Raw genomic sequence first — 19,109 nt, forward strand, 5'->3', positions numbered from 1 at the left:
CTAATTGAAACATGGAATTTTAGCTCGTTACTTTCAGTAAATCTTTTCTCAAGAGTATCAGTCGGCTAATTGGTAGCTTTATATCTTCTTCTTTCCTGTCTTTGAGTTTGTGAGAGGTTTCTCAATTCCTCTTCCATATCGAATTGGTCGATAATCTCTAAACAACTTTGTTTTTGTCAAGGATCTACTACATTTATGTTTCTATTCCACTCCTCGAGTCCTTTGTAGGTTCTTCAAATTATCCTTCCAAAGCAAGCCAATGTCTTGTTCAGCCTTCTCAGTTTGATTCTAACCACCAACATATCTCAAATATTAACACACAAGAATTCCAATTAGCTAGTGACCACAAGAGACCAATGAGCATGATCAGCAAGAGTGGTTCGGAAACAACTTATAAATAGATGAAGGAAAAAAAATAAAATAAAAACCTCCCATTCAAGGGAGAACAGGAAACCATCCAATTTTCCCAGAATTGGAGCCTCTTGACGGTTAATCTAGGTGAATAATCTTCCTTTCAGGTCATCATCTACCAAGTCATGAGTCTTATCAAAGTCGGAGAAAACCGGCAAATCCTCTCTAATTTTGTCATTCCCATTCCGTTCATTCATCCAACGAGTAATACTAGGAGGGTGCTTGTTAGGAAGAGTGGGGGTCTGGAATTGAAATCGGAATGGGTGACTCCCATTCCAACATTTGGTTGGGAGGAGCAACATTCCGATTCCGATTTCGGAGTGAAATGGGAATGACTCAATCTATATAGAACTCAATCCCTACTGTCCTCTATGGATTCAAATTTTCATTCGATTCCGATCACGAGCCAAACGTTTTGAGGATTTGGCCATTTCGATTTTATTCCAAACCATTCCGATTCTGATTCCTATTTTCATTCCAATTCTGATTCCGGTCGCGAATCAAGCACCCCCAAGAATCACTCATCAGCCACTGAAAGATGGTGAGTAGATTCAAGCTCCAATCAGAAATCCTTCTTCAACTGTCAATCAACAGGATCATTGACTGAAGTAAAGCGGAATGTATGATATGAACTTCGATCTTCTATTCAACTGACATGTAGAATTGTTTAACCAAGGAACTAATTAACCCACATTTTCCAGAGTTCCAACACCCACTAACCTCCTGCACTTCATGGCTAATTCCATTAGGACCTCCTCCTCTTTAGGGAGCTAAGCATCAGGGCATCATCTCCAAAGGTGTCTTTTTGACAGTTAGTCTGTGTCTTAGTCGGGGCCTATTTGCTTATCATATTTGAGACCCCCGGCTCCTAGCTGCCGGCATGATGGTTCCTTGGTGAAACATGCAGCACTTCTTTGGATTGCAGGGAGTTGAATCTCCCAAAAGATTCCCAACTCACTGGAAAAAACGCATTACGAGCTCGAGATGAACATCTCCTTGTAGGGAAGCCGGGCTCTCCATCTGCAAATAGGTGGAAAGTTCTTTGCAGAAGAAGCAAACCATACTATTCTGCCTCAGCATCTGAACGGCTTCACTTCCACACCTAAAGCAATATCCCTAATCAAAGAATAACAGAGTCGAAGGAGACCACACTTCTGGCCACCTCTGCGTCAAATCATCCTTGCCACCTTTCTCACATGACAAAATACGATGGAGAATAATAGACAGAAGAATGGAATGCAGTAAGGTAAACGAAAGGTAGTTTAGGAGATAACAAAACCCAGACCAGATTGCAATAATACACCCACAAAAGGTGGTTTAGGTTACACGACTGGCCTCAGTGGGTTGCATGGGAAGAAGTATCACGTTGTTTACAGGTTCATTAGCTTCTTACTCCCTAAAGAGCCAAAACTAAGTTTTTGAAGCGACTACGCTGCATATTTTGTTGAAGTGTGGGGCATGAAACGTAACTTTTCCCCACCAGAAAAGGCCACAACTCAGGTGGCAGGCTGGTGCAAGTTGTAAATACACTCTCTTAAATAAAAAATGGGTGGGACCCCCCTTCCAACTTCGTCCAAAGAAAAATAAAAATAAAAAATAAATCAAAAAATCACAATATAATACTGGAGCCACGAGAGTGCGCTAGCCTAACCATAGGATTGATAATGGAGAGAGACTGGGAAAAGTAGCTCAGGTGCAGTAAGGGATTTTTTTTTCTTTTTTCTTTTTTTTTTTTAAGATAGACCATAAGCATGCATCTAGATATTTAGTATTCATGGATGTTGCATCCAAAAATTGAATCCAAAACATCTACTGCTAGATGAAAATTTGTCACAGGCTGCATGGGCTAAGCAGAGGTGTGATGAAAGGTCTTTGAACAGACAGAAAATTGCATTTGCATGGTTTCAAGACTTCAATTGCTCATCTATAGCCTTTAACAATGAAATTCTTTTCTGAGAAGAACTACAATGCAAGTATTTTCAAACTCAGCAAATGTGACGGTGGCTCTTATTAGAGGCGCTTTACTTCTCAGACTTTATCAGGCAAGCTAACTACTACAATAAAACAAGAATACAAAACATAATCAAAAGATACAAAAAAGATATATCGAACCCATAATATGTACAGAGATTTAATGTATGCAATGTTGGTATACATGAATAATTGTGACTGACATATAGGTTAATGACATTTACCAGGGGATCACTCTTTAAAAAGAAAGTTTACATCAAAGTATTTATATTCACAGAAGCCCAAGTAATTAAAGTTGCGGCCGATTACATTAAACTGTGCATACAGGAATGATCATCCACAAAATTACAATCCAATTGTACATGCAACGGCAGTTTTAAAATGTATAGGTTGATGGAACGGCGTATTTGAAGTTAGGAACCGCCATTTCCTCTTATCAGGGTTGTACGCTTGAATTTCCAGAGCAAGCCTTTTCTTGGGCAGCCTTCGGGGATCTGATCCGTCAGTGCTGTGTGTTGCATTGGTTAGCACATACAACTCTCCATTCATCGCAATAAATCCACAAGGCTTATCCGCTGGAACCTTCCTTCGCAGACTTGACTCTTTCAACCATCGGTTCAAAGCAAAATCATATCTGCATTTGTCACAAATAAAGGGATGAAATTTGTGCTCTATTAGTATTTCACATCTGATACCATCCGCTTTTTATTTCACATTTGAATTATGGTTCTCAAATGACAAGTGATATGACTATTAATGTTCTCTTTGCATGCATTAAACATGCCTCACGTTAGTGTTCATACAAGGTTGTAAATGTTGGAATAGCGAAAATCTGAACTCTGATGTCAAATAAGGCACAGGATATAGGAACACTGTATGCAATAATAGACGAGGCTAAGACAAAGCTAATAGAGATTATTGCACCTATTGGTATGACTATGATAGATGAAAACACAATATGGATATTCAAGCAATTTTGATGGAGAATGTTGGCAGCAGACATTGAAGACCTATAAATGGCATCCTAAGGCTGGTTCTAAAGCTCAAGCCTTGATTTGTAATGTGTTGGAGGATATTAGACCCTCTTGGGATCTTGCTTAGGGTCCACTAGTAATTATAGAATGTTTTCCAGCAGTTTTATGAATGTTAAGTTAGGGTCAGAAGTATCTTTGTAATTTTCCAGATTTTCTGGACATGGGCTGTCATAGAGCTGATGGGCCGTATTTTAGGTCTGCTATTGTTTTGGGGCTTTCTTTACAGTCTTTAGTGAGGTCTTATTAGTCAAAGTTACAGATTTGTTATTTGGAGTCTGGCTCCTAGTAGCAGTATTAGAACTATATAAATAGGGCTATAATCTCTCATTATAAAGGCAGTCAAAAATTTTAGAGATTTTTTTCTAAGAAATTATGCTTTCTCTTAGAGTTGTATGATGCAATTCTAACCCTAGGTGTGATGCCTATGGAATTCCTGGTGCAATTCCTAAAAGTCTCTCTCTTTCTTTATTTTCTTTAATTACAATACCCTAAAACCTCAGCTTCAGATCCGATTCCATCCCCACTAAACTTCAGCAACCAAAAGCAACAAACCTGTAGCCACCCATTCATTAATCAGCCTTCAGATTCACAATAAACAAAATTTTTAGTCCCCATTTTTTCCAGCTCATGGAAGGCCCTCAAAACTTCATCTTTTTGACCCTATTTGCACCTAAGCCGCTTCTCATCTATATACCAACATAAGCCCTAGCTTTTACACAAATGCCCTACCCTTTTTAGCCTAAAATAACCCATTAAGCATCCCTCAGTTCTCCCTAATCAACACAGTCCTGCACTAGTTTGGTATGAGAGCTGAGGTTCGCAACATATCGATATGTATGGGAAGGCCTTCTAGAGGAAGACTGACTGATATCCAACGAGATAAGATGAGAATCAGAATCATGGAGCAACTAGATGGGCTAAGTGCTTGATTGGATGCCGCTGAAAGCCGGTTTTCTCAACCTCGTTGCAAACGAAGGGCTGGTCCTCAAGGAGAAACATCCAAAAGTAACAATAATGCTGAAAATCGGGAGAATCATCTTGAAAACCAGCAAGAAAATCCTCCTCAAATATATGATTTGAGAGCTGTTTGTGTCCAAGGAGCTTGTCAAAATCCTAATCTTGACCAGGCTAAAATTTTTTTTGAAAGAGTTTACCATATCACAAAGAAAGTTAGGATGGAGGTTCCAGATTTTGACTGAAGGCTTGATACTACAATATTCCCCGATTGGCTAGCTTCCATTGCCAAGTATTTTGATTGGTATAACATGACGACGAACAAAGAGTGAGCTTTGCCAAGATGAAGCTAGTAGGCTTAATAAAGTTTGGTGGACTAGTATTGAAGGTGATATTAGGAGGTTGAGGCAGCCACCAATAAGCACGTGGCAAGACATAAAAGGCAAGCTTCATGAGAAATATATGCGGGCAAATTATCATAATAAGCTGTGCAAATAACTTGAGACTAGAAACAGGGCAGCATATTGGCAGCAGAGTATGTGCAAAGGTTTCATGGACTGAAGTCTCGGAGCCAACTTGTGGAGGATCCTGCCAATTTATAGTGTGGAACATGCGTTCCAAGTGGCTCTAAACATGGACGATTATTTGAGATTCCCTATTGCTAGAAAAATCGAGTCTCAAGCTGGGGAGGGTGCAGCTAAGAGATCTAATGATGCAAATAATAGGATGCAAATCATAGCATGAAATCAGTACCTTCACAATCTTTCAACCGTTCCAACAGGTCTAAGCTGCTGCTTCTCATGGGGCGGCTTCTAAAAGAAAGGTAGTTTTGACTAATAGACCTAATGGTAACAAGAACATCTGTTTTAAGTATGGAGAACCTAGTCACATGGGGTATTAATGTCCAAAAAAGAATAGACTGCATATTGGGGTGAAAAAACAAGAGGAAGATAAGCAAATACAGGAGGAAGACAAGGAGTGTGGGATTGCCATGGGGATTGATGCAGCTGATAACTTGGAAGAGGATGAGGTGGATACTTACCTTTTTTCCATTGTTCAAAGGACACTTGCAGCCCTTAAAGTGGAGAAAGAAGATTGGAGACATACTTCAATTTTTCAGATGCTGGTTTGTTACAGAAGACAAGCTAAGAAGCTAATTGAGGAAGCAGCACAAATGCTGTTTCAGCATCACCAGCTGAGCACCTCAAGCTTCTGACTGAACCACACACCCCTAACCATACAAGGTTGCTTGGATTGAGCAAACTATCATTCCACTAACTCAAAGATGTCTTGTCTCCTTTTCTACTGGTGCTTACAAAGATTCTATATGGTATGATGTGATTCCTATGAAACTTACTTATATTCTTCTTGGAGAAACGTCAGCATTGGCTTTTTGATCGAGATGTGCAACATTCTGGTAAAGAAAGCACGATAGAAAACACCCTACTTTCTCTTTTGGTGAAAAAACGATTGTTTTGAAGCCTATAACTATAAGCAGGACGGAGAAATTTAAGGAACCAAGTTCCAAGATTGCTAAAAAGAAAAAAGCCAGTGACCCAAAGGCAAAGCTGGCCCCAAGGCTAAAGCTGTTGCTGAAAATAAGAAAATGCACCTCACTATCCTAACCAAGAAGCACTTTCAGGCTGAGAGCAAAAAGTCAAGTGTTATTTGTGTTGCAGTAGCTCAAAAAGTGAAAGAAATAGGTGCTGGTTATGACTCAGATATGCCCCCAGAAGTGATATGGTTGCTGTTCGAGTTTTCTGATTTAGCACCTGAATGGTTGCCTGATGAACTCCCTCCTTCTCGTAATACTCAGCATGCTATAGATCTTGGACCGGAGTCCCTAGCCTATTGCATGAATCCAAATAAGCATAATGAACTCAAAAGGCAAGTCAAAGAGCTGCTGTCTAAGGGACATATTCACAAAAGTTCGAGTCCATGTGTTGTTCCTCCTTTACTTGCACCAAAGAAGGATGGTTCTTGACACATGCATTGATAGCTGAGCTATAAACATAATTACCATCAAGCATTTGTTTCCTATTCCTAGTCTTAATGATGTGTTGGACAGTATGGGTGGTTCTACCATCTTTCCAGAAATAGGTTTGAAGAGTGACCAGCATCAAATCTGTATAAGGCCTGAAGATGTATGGAAAACAAGTTTAAAGACCAAGGATGTCCTTTACGAATGGCTGGTCATGCCTTTTGTCCTTTCTAAAACCCCTAGCACATTCATATGCCTCATGATTCATATATTACAGCCCTTTATCGGCCACTTTGTGGTTGTTTATTTTGATGATATTTTGATATATGGTAAGGCAAATGAAAAGCATATCTCTCATCTACAAGTTATGAAGAAGTGTTCATTCATGACTTCAAGTGTTGTCTTTTTGGGTTTTGTTGCTTCTTCCAAAGGAGTGGAGGTTGATCCAAGAAAAGTCGAAGCTGTTCTAGGGTGGCCTATTCCTTCTACTTTGCATGAAGTTTTATAGGTGTTTCATCAAAAATTTCAGCAATATAATGACTCCAATCACTAATTGCATAAAGAAGGGACAGTTTGTTTGGACAAGAAAGCAACTGAAGTATTTGAAGAAGTTAAGAAAAGGATGATTGAAGCATATGTTTTGCACCTTCCAGATTTTTCTATGTTGTTTGAGGTATCTTGTGATCAATTGCATGATGGTATAGAGGGCATACTTAGTCAAGAAAGCCATCCAATTGCTTATTTTAGCGAGAATATGAATGAAGCTGAAACTTTTGCCAAGCATATTCCTGAGTTACACGATGAAATTCGAAGAAAGATTACTTTGAGCAATGAAGGCTATAAAGTACACACTGTTTGAGAAGACAGTTTGCTGAATTCAAAGATGGGAGACATGGTTATGGTGCAAATCCGATCTACACATTATGCTATGAATGCATACAAGAAATTTCAAAGATTCTCAAGAAAATCAGCTCTAATGCTTATGTTCTTAACCTACCCAAAGATATGAGGATGGGAATATCTTTAATGTTAAAGATCTCAATTTGTACCAAAGTCATGACAACGATGTATGACATAACACCCTTGTTGCTCGACTTCCACCAGCCCCACATTTGGGCGGAGATTAAAGATATTATTGACCATTAAGTGAATTCTACAAGAGGTGGTAGCTACCAAAAGTATGTTGTTAAAATGGAGAAGCCGTCCATTTTCAGAGAGTACACAGATCCCAGATCAAGAGCTCCAAAAGCTTGATCATGATCTTTATAATAGATTCAATGCTTTTAACTCGCAGGGTTGAGTCATCTCAAGCCGAAGAGATGATGGAGGACATTGGCAGTAGCCACTGTAGACTTCTAAAAGGCATCCTACAGCTGGTTCTAATGCTCAAGATTTGATTTGGAATGTGCCGGATGATATAAGACCCTCTTGGGACCTTGCTTAGGATCAACTAGTCAATATAGAATGTTGATTTTATGATTTTCAGCGATATTACGATGCTGGTTCAGTTTTATGAATGTTTCCTTAAGTTTTTAGAATCAGAAGCACTTCCGTAATTTTCCAAATTTTCTGCACATATGCTGTCATAGGGCTGATGGGTTGTATTTTACGTCTATTTATGTTTTGAGACTTTGTTTATCATCTTTAGTGAGGTCTTATTAATCAAAATTTACAGATTTGTTATATGGAGTCCAAGTCCTAGGAGTATTAGAAATTCAGAACTTCATATAAATAAGCTGTAATTTCTCATTATGTACACAATGAAAAACTTCAGAGATTTTTCCTAAGTAATTATACTTTCTTCTGCAGATGTATGATGCAATTCTAACCCTAGATGTGATGCCTACAGGATTCCAGGTCTGATTCTTGGAAAGTCTCTCTCTTGTCTTCTTTTTTTCTTTCATTAAAACACCCTAAAACCTCAAATTCAGATCTAATTCCATCTCCACTAAACCCTGGCAACCAAAAGCAACAAACCTGTAGCCACCCATCTATCAATTAACCTTCAGATTCACAAAACAAACAAAATTTTTATTCCCCTCTTTCTCCAGCTCACATAAAACCCTCAAAACTTCATCTTTTTAACCCTATTTTGCACCCAAATCACTTCCCATCCATATACCAACATAACCCTACTTTCTTACATAAATTCCCTACCTTTTTTGGCCCAAAAAGCCCCATTAAACATCCCTGAATTTTCCCTAATCAAGGCTGTCCTACACCAAATTTAATAGAAGGAAATGCAAGAATGGAAATGAATTGATAGATCCAATACTCGCTTTGAAATTAGTAAACATATTGCCAAATTTCAAGACAGGTCCAAAATTTAAGAACACAACTAGGAGAAGTCCTGCCCTTAAAACCATTTCAGAGATCAACCAAATCCTTTCCCAAGTCCAAGATTGAGCAGTTCTATTTGCTGATTTGGGATCATCTCAAGTAGTATACTAATGGAATTAGGTCTACAAGGGGTTCAGACTTAACGGTGGCTTTGAGAGCTTAGGGCTGGAGAGAAGTTGAACAGATCTCAGAGGGCAAATAAACTGTGTATATGGAGTTTGGACTAATAAATGCTTGGCTTAGGGGGTTACAGGTGATAGATGTTTGAGAGAGTAAAGGTGGATACAACATAGTTGGTTCCAATCAAATGAAAGGGTTGGTGCTTTCATATGGGAGTGTTTTCAGTGTTAGGTTAATAAAAGAAGATAGAAGAATGAAACAACTAGAAAATAGGCAGAAAGGTAAGAAGGGGAGAGAAGGGACAAAATAGATCCTAATTTTACACCATGGAGGTCTCACAAAAGGTTCTCAAATTTGTGTCAGGGATAAGCCAAGCAAACTCAAAAGCAGAATCTCATCTGTCAAAATAAGAACAAAAAACCAGCTGAGGAAAAGGGAGGGAGGGATCCAAGGTGATGTGGCAGAAAATAAACCTGATGATATGGCAGCAACACAAGTTTACCTGAAATAACTATAGACCACAAAGTAATCTCTAGAAAAGGCAGCCCAGTGCACAAGGCTCCCTCCATTGCAAGGTCCAGGGAATATCAAATGTATGCAACCTCATCTCGTATGCAAAGAGGTTGTCTCTGTATTTGGAACCATTGACCTCCAGGTCACGATGGAGCAACTTTACTGCTGCACCAAGGCTCGCCCTCATTGCTACACTAATCTCTAATGGCATATAAATAGCAAATCTAAAGGATTTATTTGGTGTGGTATGATCTTAGTTACTCAATTGAGAGTAGGTGCAAAACCAAGCACATAGGAAGTATATAGATAAAGTAAAAGAGTATGATAAAACATATGATCATTGCATCTTGAAGAAATGCATGATAAATGAATGCAGAAAATGGTATAATAATAAAACAGACAACTGCAATAAAGCTAAGTTTTATTACATTAATAAAAGATGCTTAATTGAAGAGGAAGATGATAGGATTAAGAAGAATATATTGAGGATTAAAATTATAAAGTGGGAATTGCAAGGTAGAGATTCAATCTACAATGGGCATAGTTATGATGATTGCCATAAATAGTCCTAGAACTCTATGATAGGAAAGTGGAAGAACATGAAATTGCCAACACTTATGCCTTAACATTAAATAGACACCATAAAATTCATTTCTCAATTATGGCAGATGAGACACCTACAAAGATTACTGAACTAAAGTACTCTAGCAATTACGATATGCAATCAGTTAGATTAAGATAAAATACATTTTTTATCAACTATACAGATGTCATGGGAAAGCAACAAATGGAAACTAGAAGAAATTTGGAGAGGGAAAGAAAAAGGCTACAATGAGGTTATAGGATGAAAGGGTTTTTACGCCTTTAATTAGAAGTAGGAAATTAAGGATTCTAATTGTAAGAGGATACAATCAAAGATCAAAATCATGGATGAGAGATGTTTGAAAAGGACTCCAGATTAGATTTTGTTGGTATCATGAGTCAAGGGCCAGTTCTCCATACAAGAAAATGATGTAACAAATCAGATCAGAAAATTATTCCAGCAAATAGGAGAATTACTGGACCTGCTTTAGTATTGATAAACCACCACATAAAAAGTCCATCTACTCATTATTGGAGCACATCATATATAATGAAGAAACATAATCAATCTTAGACACAAAAGTCAAAGCTTATGACCAAGGAACATGGATAAAAAAATATGTCTGTAATCTTGCGACTCCTCAATGTATATGCAACCATTTTGAAACTATTAAGTTTTCATTAAATTTAGGCTTGTTAGGATTCCTTCTACTTAGAAATAAAATTTTCTGCTCACTACAAAGAGGATATGCACATGATTGCAACCCATTATCTGTCAAAGTAAGCTGTCCCTAATTCCATGTCTGTGCTAAGTGTCCTCAATGGAAACGCCATCCTGTTTCCTTGAACTTCCATTACTGCTTCAAGTGAAACATTACATCCATCTAACAATGATGAATCACCCAATTATCCATACTGAAACTTTCACATTTCCAAATTGCACAGCCTACTGAAAACAAAAATAGAGAGATCTACAGATGATTAAATATGATCATTCATGTACTGTGATAGGTACATTGACCACCCACATCCTCAAAAAGGCGAACGTATCTTTGCATTCACAAACATAACCTTCATATGTTTCTATTAACATGTTCTTTTGTTGGTATTCTAATCAAAGTTTTAAATCCCGTGGGATGGGGCTATCCCGATTTTCTCAAAGAACGGGATACACCGCCGTCCCATCCCGTCCCGATACTTAAGACAGAGTATATCCTAAGACGTACCGATCCGGACGCTGAGACGCTAGCGGAACAGCCCTTCCCGACATATGGGATGATACCCTTTGTCCCGATGTCCCGTGGGACATCTCGCTGGGACCTAAATCCTTGATTCTGATCTATTTTGCTCCATGCAATGCACCGAAGTTCACGGTTATGATTTAGGCTCCTTAACCAAATGTGCACAAATCTTGTGTAGACTTCTAATTTCCAATTTGTCAAGGCAAGTCTAATAACTGGTACACCACCATCATGACATCACATCAACCATCAAATTCATACACTAGACTAATTTTCAGTCAACAAACCTCCCCTTGTATTTGTCTTGCAATGACAGAAACTTGAGAAATTGTCTATCATAGTTTGAAACAACATATTTATAACTTTCTTACTAAAGGATTTCTATAGAAGCTGTTCTGGTAATGTTTTAATTGTCAACTAGTTCTCGCATAAGCGGCACTTGAATAGGACCAAGCATTAGGGCACCTGAACAGTACCTACTTTAGGAGCAACACCAACATGCATCCATCCAAAAAGGATCACATACCATCTGTTAAAGTATTTAACTATTAGCAAAAAATTGGAAATATGATGTTCTATTGGAAAAAGAACATCCATTTTATTCTGTCAAATAGGTTATTCTAGCTAAAGAAAAAGGCCAAGTCAAATTAATTTCTTGAATGCTTACTTCAACCCAAGTCTAATATACTAACAAAAATTCTCAGTAATTATGTTTTTTTATCTTATGATAGTATCCTACCCTGGTCTACATAATATGAAAAACAACTTAGAAAATTAACAAACATTTCAGTTTTGTTTTATACTAAAATATATGTATTCAGCCATTTTCTTCTTAACAGTTGACACAAGTTCATGTCAAAATTCTGCATTTTTGTGGTTATCATTGAATGCTTTACTTTGTACCATGTAAGACTAAATGTTGGAGCTTTTTTGTTAAACTTAGGTATGACTCATAAGATTACTTTACATTGAAAAAAATAATTGATCAATTAAATAGGAACATGAGAGGGTCATATTTCGGTTAATATAATGGCTTGGGTCAACTTTAATTCCAACTGAAACTCAGGCTTCTTTATTTCAAAAGGACTGTAAATGGGTGATTGGGTAATTTTTGGATAACCAAATTACCCATGTTCTCTAGATGTCTCTCCATCCATTAAAATAATATATTGTTGAGAGAAACCACACTCTTTTCATCGATCCCATCTCTCCCAATCCCATTTCTCTCTTTAAGGTTGCCATCTCTCGCTAATGATCTAATCTCTCTTGATCCCATCCCTAGCCCCCCCTCCTTCCCATCTACCCACCCATTCCTCCCTCTTGTCCATCCACTCCTCTAAAGTCTCCCACCCCATGTTTCCCTCTTAACTATGGATCATGATAAAAAAAAAAAGAATCATGCTCCATCCGACGAAGGGCAGGGAGGAAGATCCCACTCTCCGGAGGCCTCCGCAGCCCTCTAGCAACCACTGTCTGCCTCCCTGCCCTCCTACTCCTTCCATTCTCCTCTCTCCCTCCCTCTCTCTTATCTCCTCTCTACGAAGGAGGGCGGAGCTCTGGAGGCCTCAGTGACCCTCGAGTGGCCTCGATGGGCCTCTGGAGCCTCTCCGACCTTGGTCTCCTTCCCTCCCCCCATCTCTTTTCCTCTCTTTTCTTCTCCCTCCTCATTGGTGTTCCATTTTTCATGCTCGAACCATGTCAATTGCCGTTGGGATGGTTCAACAAACCCTATTCAGGATACATGAGTAGTAAAATATTTTGTAAGTTATATATCTTTGGGACAGTAGAGTGGTAAACTTGGCACACTCTCAAGTAAAATTATGATAGAGAACCGATAAGTTTGGCATCCTTAACTGTAAAATCAAGATAGATGACTATTAAGCTTCATCAAGCAAATTGGTAACCATGGCACCAATCTAGCATGGATCAACTGTAATCTCCATCAACCTTGCTCAGGTAGATAGAGGGTTTCTCATGGAAGGTTCAGCCAACAAGGCATCCCACCACACCCAATACAAAGGCAAGAAAAGGGGAAGCTAAGCCTCATGCGCGCGCATGAGAGAGAGAGAGAGAGATTTAAGGTTTTATGGTCACTCACTAAGGGAATAGACAAAGCTTGTCCTGCACACTGCACTAAAAATTTCAAAGCTAGATAAATTATTAATACAAAGTGAATATTTTGCAATTATTAAATAATAACAATGCTTTTGAAAGCATATGCCCTGAATGCTTCCCATTGAAATTCTACTGTAGCCACACCTTTGATCATGATTTAAACAATCAAATTGGCTACAAACAAGATATCATGTATTTTCTATGCCTTTTGTGTATGCATCCAACAAATTCAAGATGATTGTACCAAAAAAGGGGGATTCAAAATGGGTGATTTTTTAGATAAGGCTTTACTTGATTGATAGTCTAGAATTTTAATGGTAAATTTATTATATTACAGACAATTTACCAATGAATGCTTCTTATCCACAATTATTTCATGATGCAAATACTACAAATCCCTAAGTCCTATGGGCAAAAAGCTTTATACTAATAGACAATGTCAAAAAAGCTCACTACAAATAACCACACCAAGGTAATTTTCATCACAATTCAGCATTCTACCTTGAAAAACCTCTTCCACCATCACAAGCATGCAGTTTGTAGTTGCATTCTACCAAGACTTGGATACCTTCAAAATTCTATCAATGTTCTCACAAATATCACATCCTAGTAACAGCATCAAGACCACCCCATTTTAAATTAAACAAACAACATCATGAATGCTTATTGAATAAGGATCCATTTGGATGGCTAAATAGCTAATCTATGTATAAAACACTTCTTGCAGAAGAAATGTTTATATCACAACTGGAAATTCAAACTCACCCAATTCCCGAGTGGGACCAATATAATCAATCAAAATATCATTTAATTTATGATCAAAACATCATTGGAATTTAAAAATATCAAATTGCCAAGGTTCACTAAATCACTTTGTCAATCAAAACTTCAGAAATTAAAATCCTTCAATCAAGAAGAAAGTGATCAAAACACATTCTACATCAAATTTTGATATTTCATTTAGTTTCACATTCTCTTATAAGGTTTTCACTCATACCATCGAGGACCACTTATATCATCATCGCGAATGCAAGCGAGGCCACTTGTATCCTCACTGACAATCAGATGAGACCACTCCTCATCCTTTCTGCTGATGCAAATGGAGCCAGTCATATCCTTAGGGTCCACTCATACACTTGACAAAGGATCCAAGTATGCCACTGATCCAAAGGTTTTCTCATCAAAATTCAAATGCGGCAGCTCGTGGACCACCTAGCTTAGGGTCCACTTACACCCTCATTTGTAATTCACATGAAGATACAAATAGCATCCAGACAAAGGTTCCTCAACGAAATTTGAGTGAGGTCACTCATACACCAATTGGCTGGTGTCTTCTCATATTTTTTAACTAGTATGGAACCCACGCTGTGCAAGGGGATTGCATAAAATATGCAGAAAACAACATAAAATTGATAGCATGCAGTTCCCAATCATATCTCACCAAATCTTCTTGACCTCAATTCCAAGGATAAGAGAAGAGGGAAAAGGCATGAGAAGTCCAAGAAGAAGAGATAGAGAGTGAAAAGTGGGCAGAGTCAGGACAGGTTGGTGGTTCCTGAGGTCGGTTCATCTATTAGTGCATTGCATGGATCCTACTTCCACTTTACAACCATCTTCTCTCTTTTTAAAAAAGGACTTTGAAACTCGCTCCACAACTAAGTCTAATCCTATGGAGTATGAATATCATGAAAATTTTTATCTTTATCCTTTTTAAAATTCTCGTACTCAATACAATCTATCCAACTAGGCTTCTAGGTAAAGAAATAAAAGCATGGACCAGATGCTAATCTTTGTATGATTGCATAATTGTTTTAAAAAAAATGATCACACAACTTATAAAAAAATGATGATATAATTTTTTAAGAAATTTGTTCGAAAACAAAAAATAGAAGTGTAGAAATAAAGCACTAAGATGGAAATGACGAAAAAAAACCAATGAATAATCTCATCTCTTTTTTTCTTAGTTAGATTTGATGACGTCTCCGCCCAAATACCGTCTATTGTACTCTTCTCTCTCGGTCTTGCTCCCTCCTGCATTTCACCGCATGCAGTTTCTCTCTCTCTCTCCGTCCTTGTTAACACATGAGATTATTGATGGCTATCCATTCCCAGATCCATTTCCTTCTCTTCCTTTAGATGATTTCCACATCTTGATGAGACGTGATTGGATGTGATGAAGTGGTTTTTTTTTTTTTGGCAAAAGTAATGAGATGGAACATGATGGATGATGGAGTGGGTTTTTTTTGGGTTCGATGAAGGGGAGTTCAAACAGACGTGATGGGTAAAAATGATGGGATGGGACGTTGGGTGATGGATTTTTTAAAAAAAAAAAAAACTTTGACAAAGGGGAGTTCAGACTCCCTCTGATGGGTAAAAGTGATGAGTTGGGATGTTGGGTGATGGATTTTTTTTTTTTGTTTTTTGGCTTGGACAAAGGGGAGTTCAGGCTCCCAAAATTGCAACGAGTGCTGCAAAAGGAAAGCTTTGAACTCCCCTTTCATGCATATAAAGATTATGACAATTATTTTATGTTTGAATTATTTTCACCAACTAGCTGAAGTCCAATCATGTTCTTCAAATATGATAATTATTTTTACATTTGAAATTCAATTGAGGTCACTCATAAATCACATTTTTTAATGAAATCCCTTAGCTTGATTTTTAGAGATTAGTTACACCGGTAGCCTCGCTTGATCTCTAAAAATCTCTTTTCACATATCTCCTCTCCTCTACAACTACCACTCTTTGTGAGGAGGCATCTAGTCTATAGCTTATCAAGCATCCAAACAAGCCCTAAAAGTTCACATGAGATCACTCATCATCCTTGCTGCTGATGCAAATGGAGACACTCGTATCCTCAGGGTCCACTCACACATTTGACCAAGGAGCCAAGTATGTCACTGATCCAAAGGTTTCCTCATCGAAATTCAAGTGCAGCTGCTCATGGACCACCTAGCCTGCAGTCCACTTGCATCCTTATTTGTAATTCACATGAAGACACAAATAACATCCAGATAAAGGTTCCTCATCGAATTTGAGTGAGTCACTTGTGCAGCAACTGGCTGGGGTCTACTCATATTCATCAATTATGACAATTATTTTATGTTTGAAATTATTTTCACCAATTGGCTAGGGGTCCACTCATGTTCTTCAATTATGACAACTATGACAATTGTTTTTATGTTTGAAATTCAAGTGAGGTCACTCATACATGACATTTTTAATGAAATTCCTTACCTTGATTTTCAGAGATTGGTTGCACTGGTATCCTCACCTGATCTCTAAAAATCTCTTTTCACATATCTCCTCTCCTCTTCAACTACCACTCTTTGTGAGGAGGCATCTAATCTATAGCTTATCGAGCATCCAAACAAGCCCTACAAGTTCTCATGACTTATTAACAGCATTTATTTGGTATTTTGATAGTTCAACCTCCTCGATTCATGGGCATAATATAAGAGCGTAAAGATTTCTCAAAACCTTGCACAGATTCTTGATTTCCATTGCCCACACCATTACAGATATGCGGATGGTAGAAAATGAATCAGGTGGATGGGGTTGTTGGAATGGTGGAAAATGAACCATATCAGTTAGACCTATTGAAATTTTCCGAAATAGACTTGGACTAAGAGGGCCAAAATTCAAACACCTGAGACTTGAAAATCTTCTTTTTATCTTTTACTCATTTTATCGGTGGATAATAAAATTTTCTTGTCACATACTCGAGCAACAATACCATTTAAATGCATGGGAATCAGCTCAATATGAACAGTAGACTATGCAATGACTTCCAAAAAATCTAAGAAAGTTCATACCATCATGAAAAACTATCAGGGGGTGTTTGGTTCGCAACCGGAATCAAAATAGGAATGAGAATTGGAATGACTTGGAATCAGAATCGGAATGGCCAAATCCTCCAAAACGTTTGATTCATGACCGAAATCGGAGTCGGAATCAGAATTGGAATTGGAATGAAAATTTGAATCCATAAAGGAGAGTAGGGATTGAGTTCTATATAGATTGAACTATTCCCATTCCACTCCGGAATCGAAATCGGAATGGGACTCCTCCCAACCAAACGATTGAAATGAGAGTCACCCATTCCGATTCCGATTCCAGACCCCCACTTCCTCCAACCAAACACCCCCTCAAATCAGTAATTTCTACGATATTATGCATAGTCAGTCTTTGGCATCATAAAGCCCTATCCAGTATGCATAACTAGCTTAAATTAATATAGTATAGACAATCAGAAAAAAATTCTATAGCTCCTAAGAGAAAGACTTCATATGACATCCCTCAAAGCCAAGTTGCATCTTTTCTAAAAGGCTTCAAAGAATTGAGCCAAAAAGTAACATAAAGAAACACAATCATCAGAAGATAGCACATTGAAAGCAACAAGGCAATTAAACATGCAAAAAAGAAGCAGTAAAAAGGAATCACCTCAAAATATCATTTCTATCGAGCATGAAAATCCCTGGTGTCTGCCCATCCTCTCCACCAACGACCACAACCGACCCAAGCTTCCTTCTCTCCCCTTCCTCCCACATATCCCCCACCTCCCTCCACTTCCCGCTCCTCATCCCAAGCACCACCGCGTCCCTGTAATAAACGTCGGCCGGGACCACCCCCGACACTGTCCGATAATCCCCGTATCCTCCCATCACCCAGAACTCCTCCTCCTCCCCCCGCCGGACCAAGAACCCCACGCACCCGGCCCGGTACCTCGGCAGTCCTTCCCCCATCTTCCACTCGCCGGAGTCAACATCGTACCACTCAACGGAGCTCATTCGGCTGCCCTCGGAGGGGAACATGCAGTGGCGGGAACCGCCGCCAGCGACGATGATGCCGCCACCGCCGTCGTCGCCACAGGGGACGGGGGTGCAGGCGAAGCTGCCTCGCGGGGAGAGCATGTCGGGGAGGCGGTGCCAGGCGAGGAGAGAGGGCGGGGCGGTAAGGTCAAGGCGGTGGGCGGCAGCGGAGGCGGTGGGGATGCCGATAGGGTAGGAGCGGGCGTCGAAGTGGGAGCCGCCGAGGACGTAGAGGTGGGGACCGAGGGAAACGGGGACAAAGTTGGAGAGGCCGTAGAGGTGGGGACTGCAGGGGAGTCGCGGAAGCGGCGCCCAGGCGGCGGCGGCAGGGTCGAAGAGGTACGGCGGGGAGAGGGAGGGGTCCTCCGGGAAGAGGCAGAGGAGGTGGCGTGGCGGAAGGCGGAGGCGGCGGCGGAGGGGGAGGAGGCGGCGGGGGGCAAGGAAGGCGTTCCACGACCGACAGGTGGCGCGGAGACGGGCTTGGTGGAAGTACGGAAGCGAGGCAAGGATCACCGCCGCGACGTCGTCGGGGAGGCCAGGTATTAGGCTCTGGGACTCGCCGGCAGGGCCTAGGGTTTCGGCGTCACCGGAGGAGGAGGAGGCCATGGGTCGAGGATGGGATCCGGAAGTGCCGTAGCTTATTCTGCCTCGCGGGCAAGCGTTTGGGGTAAGAGAAAGTCGGTCCACGTGGTGACTGTCTGGGGAGGATTAACTGTACGGCTCGTGACGTGAATTGGGGCATAGGGCTGTTCGTGAAAGCGTGTGCGTCATGTGGTTGTGCTAGGTGTCCGATTTTCATTTGTTTCTCATACTGTTTTCTTAGTGGCTCGGTTGATCATACTCTCGGATTAGTGATCCGACTGTCTCATAGGAAGGAGCGTGATAGTTTTGTCCAATCGGTGCAACGTCGTACAGTGAGATGAACGGAACGGATAGTTGTCGGGGTTCGCTGTTTTGAAGTGGAATGGTTGTTACTCGACCGGAACCGACTTCGAAAGGCTTAAGATTTGGTAGAGGGTATGGCATGTTTGGTTGC

General features: G+C 39.8%; 1 protein-coding gene across 1 annotated transcript; it reads right to left on the bottom strand.

Moving 5' to 3' along the window:
* Nucleotides 1–2,491: 2,491 nt before the first annotated feature.
* Nucleotides 2,492–18,756, bottom strand: LOC105034090 (F-box/kelch-repeat protein OR23). Its single transcript, XM_010909113.4, has 2 exons — nucleotides 17,706–18,756; nucleotides 2,492–3,016 (listed from the first exon to the last, which is right to left on the bottom strand). The coding sequence occupies exons 1-2, from the start codon at nucleotides 18,677–18,679 to the stop codon at nucleotides 2,728–2,730; spliced, it is 1,263 nt and encodes a 420-aa protein (XP_010907415.1). The 5' UTR covers nucleotides 18,680–18,756; the 3' UTR covers nucleotides 2,492–2,727.
* Between the last annotated feature and the right edge of the window lie 353 nt (nucleotides 18,757–19,109).

Source organism: Elaeis guineensis, chromosome 3, assembly GCF_000442705.2.
Source record: "Elaeis guineensis isolate ETL-2024a chromosome 3, EG11, whole genome shotgun sequence".
In the NCBI taxonomy this organism is placed as follows: Eukaryota; Viridiplantae; Streptophyta; class Magnoliopsida; order Arecales; family Arecaceae; genus Elaeis; species Elaeis guineensis.

What these genes read in the sequence shown, in the direction of transcription:
- LOC105034090 (XM_010909113.4), bottom strand. Translation starts at nt 18,679, where the DNA reads ATGGCCTCCTCCTCCTCCGGTGACGCCGAAACCCTAGGCCCTGCCGGC. An exon ending in GATAGAAATGATATTTTGAG is followed by an intron (nt 3,017 to 17,705) that starts GTGATTCCTTTT and finishes TGACAAATGCAG; the next exon opens with ATATGATTTTGCTTTGAACC.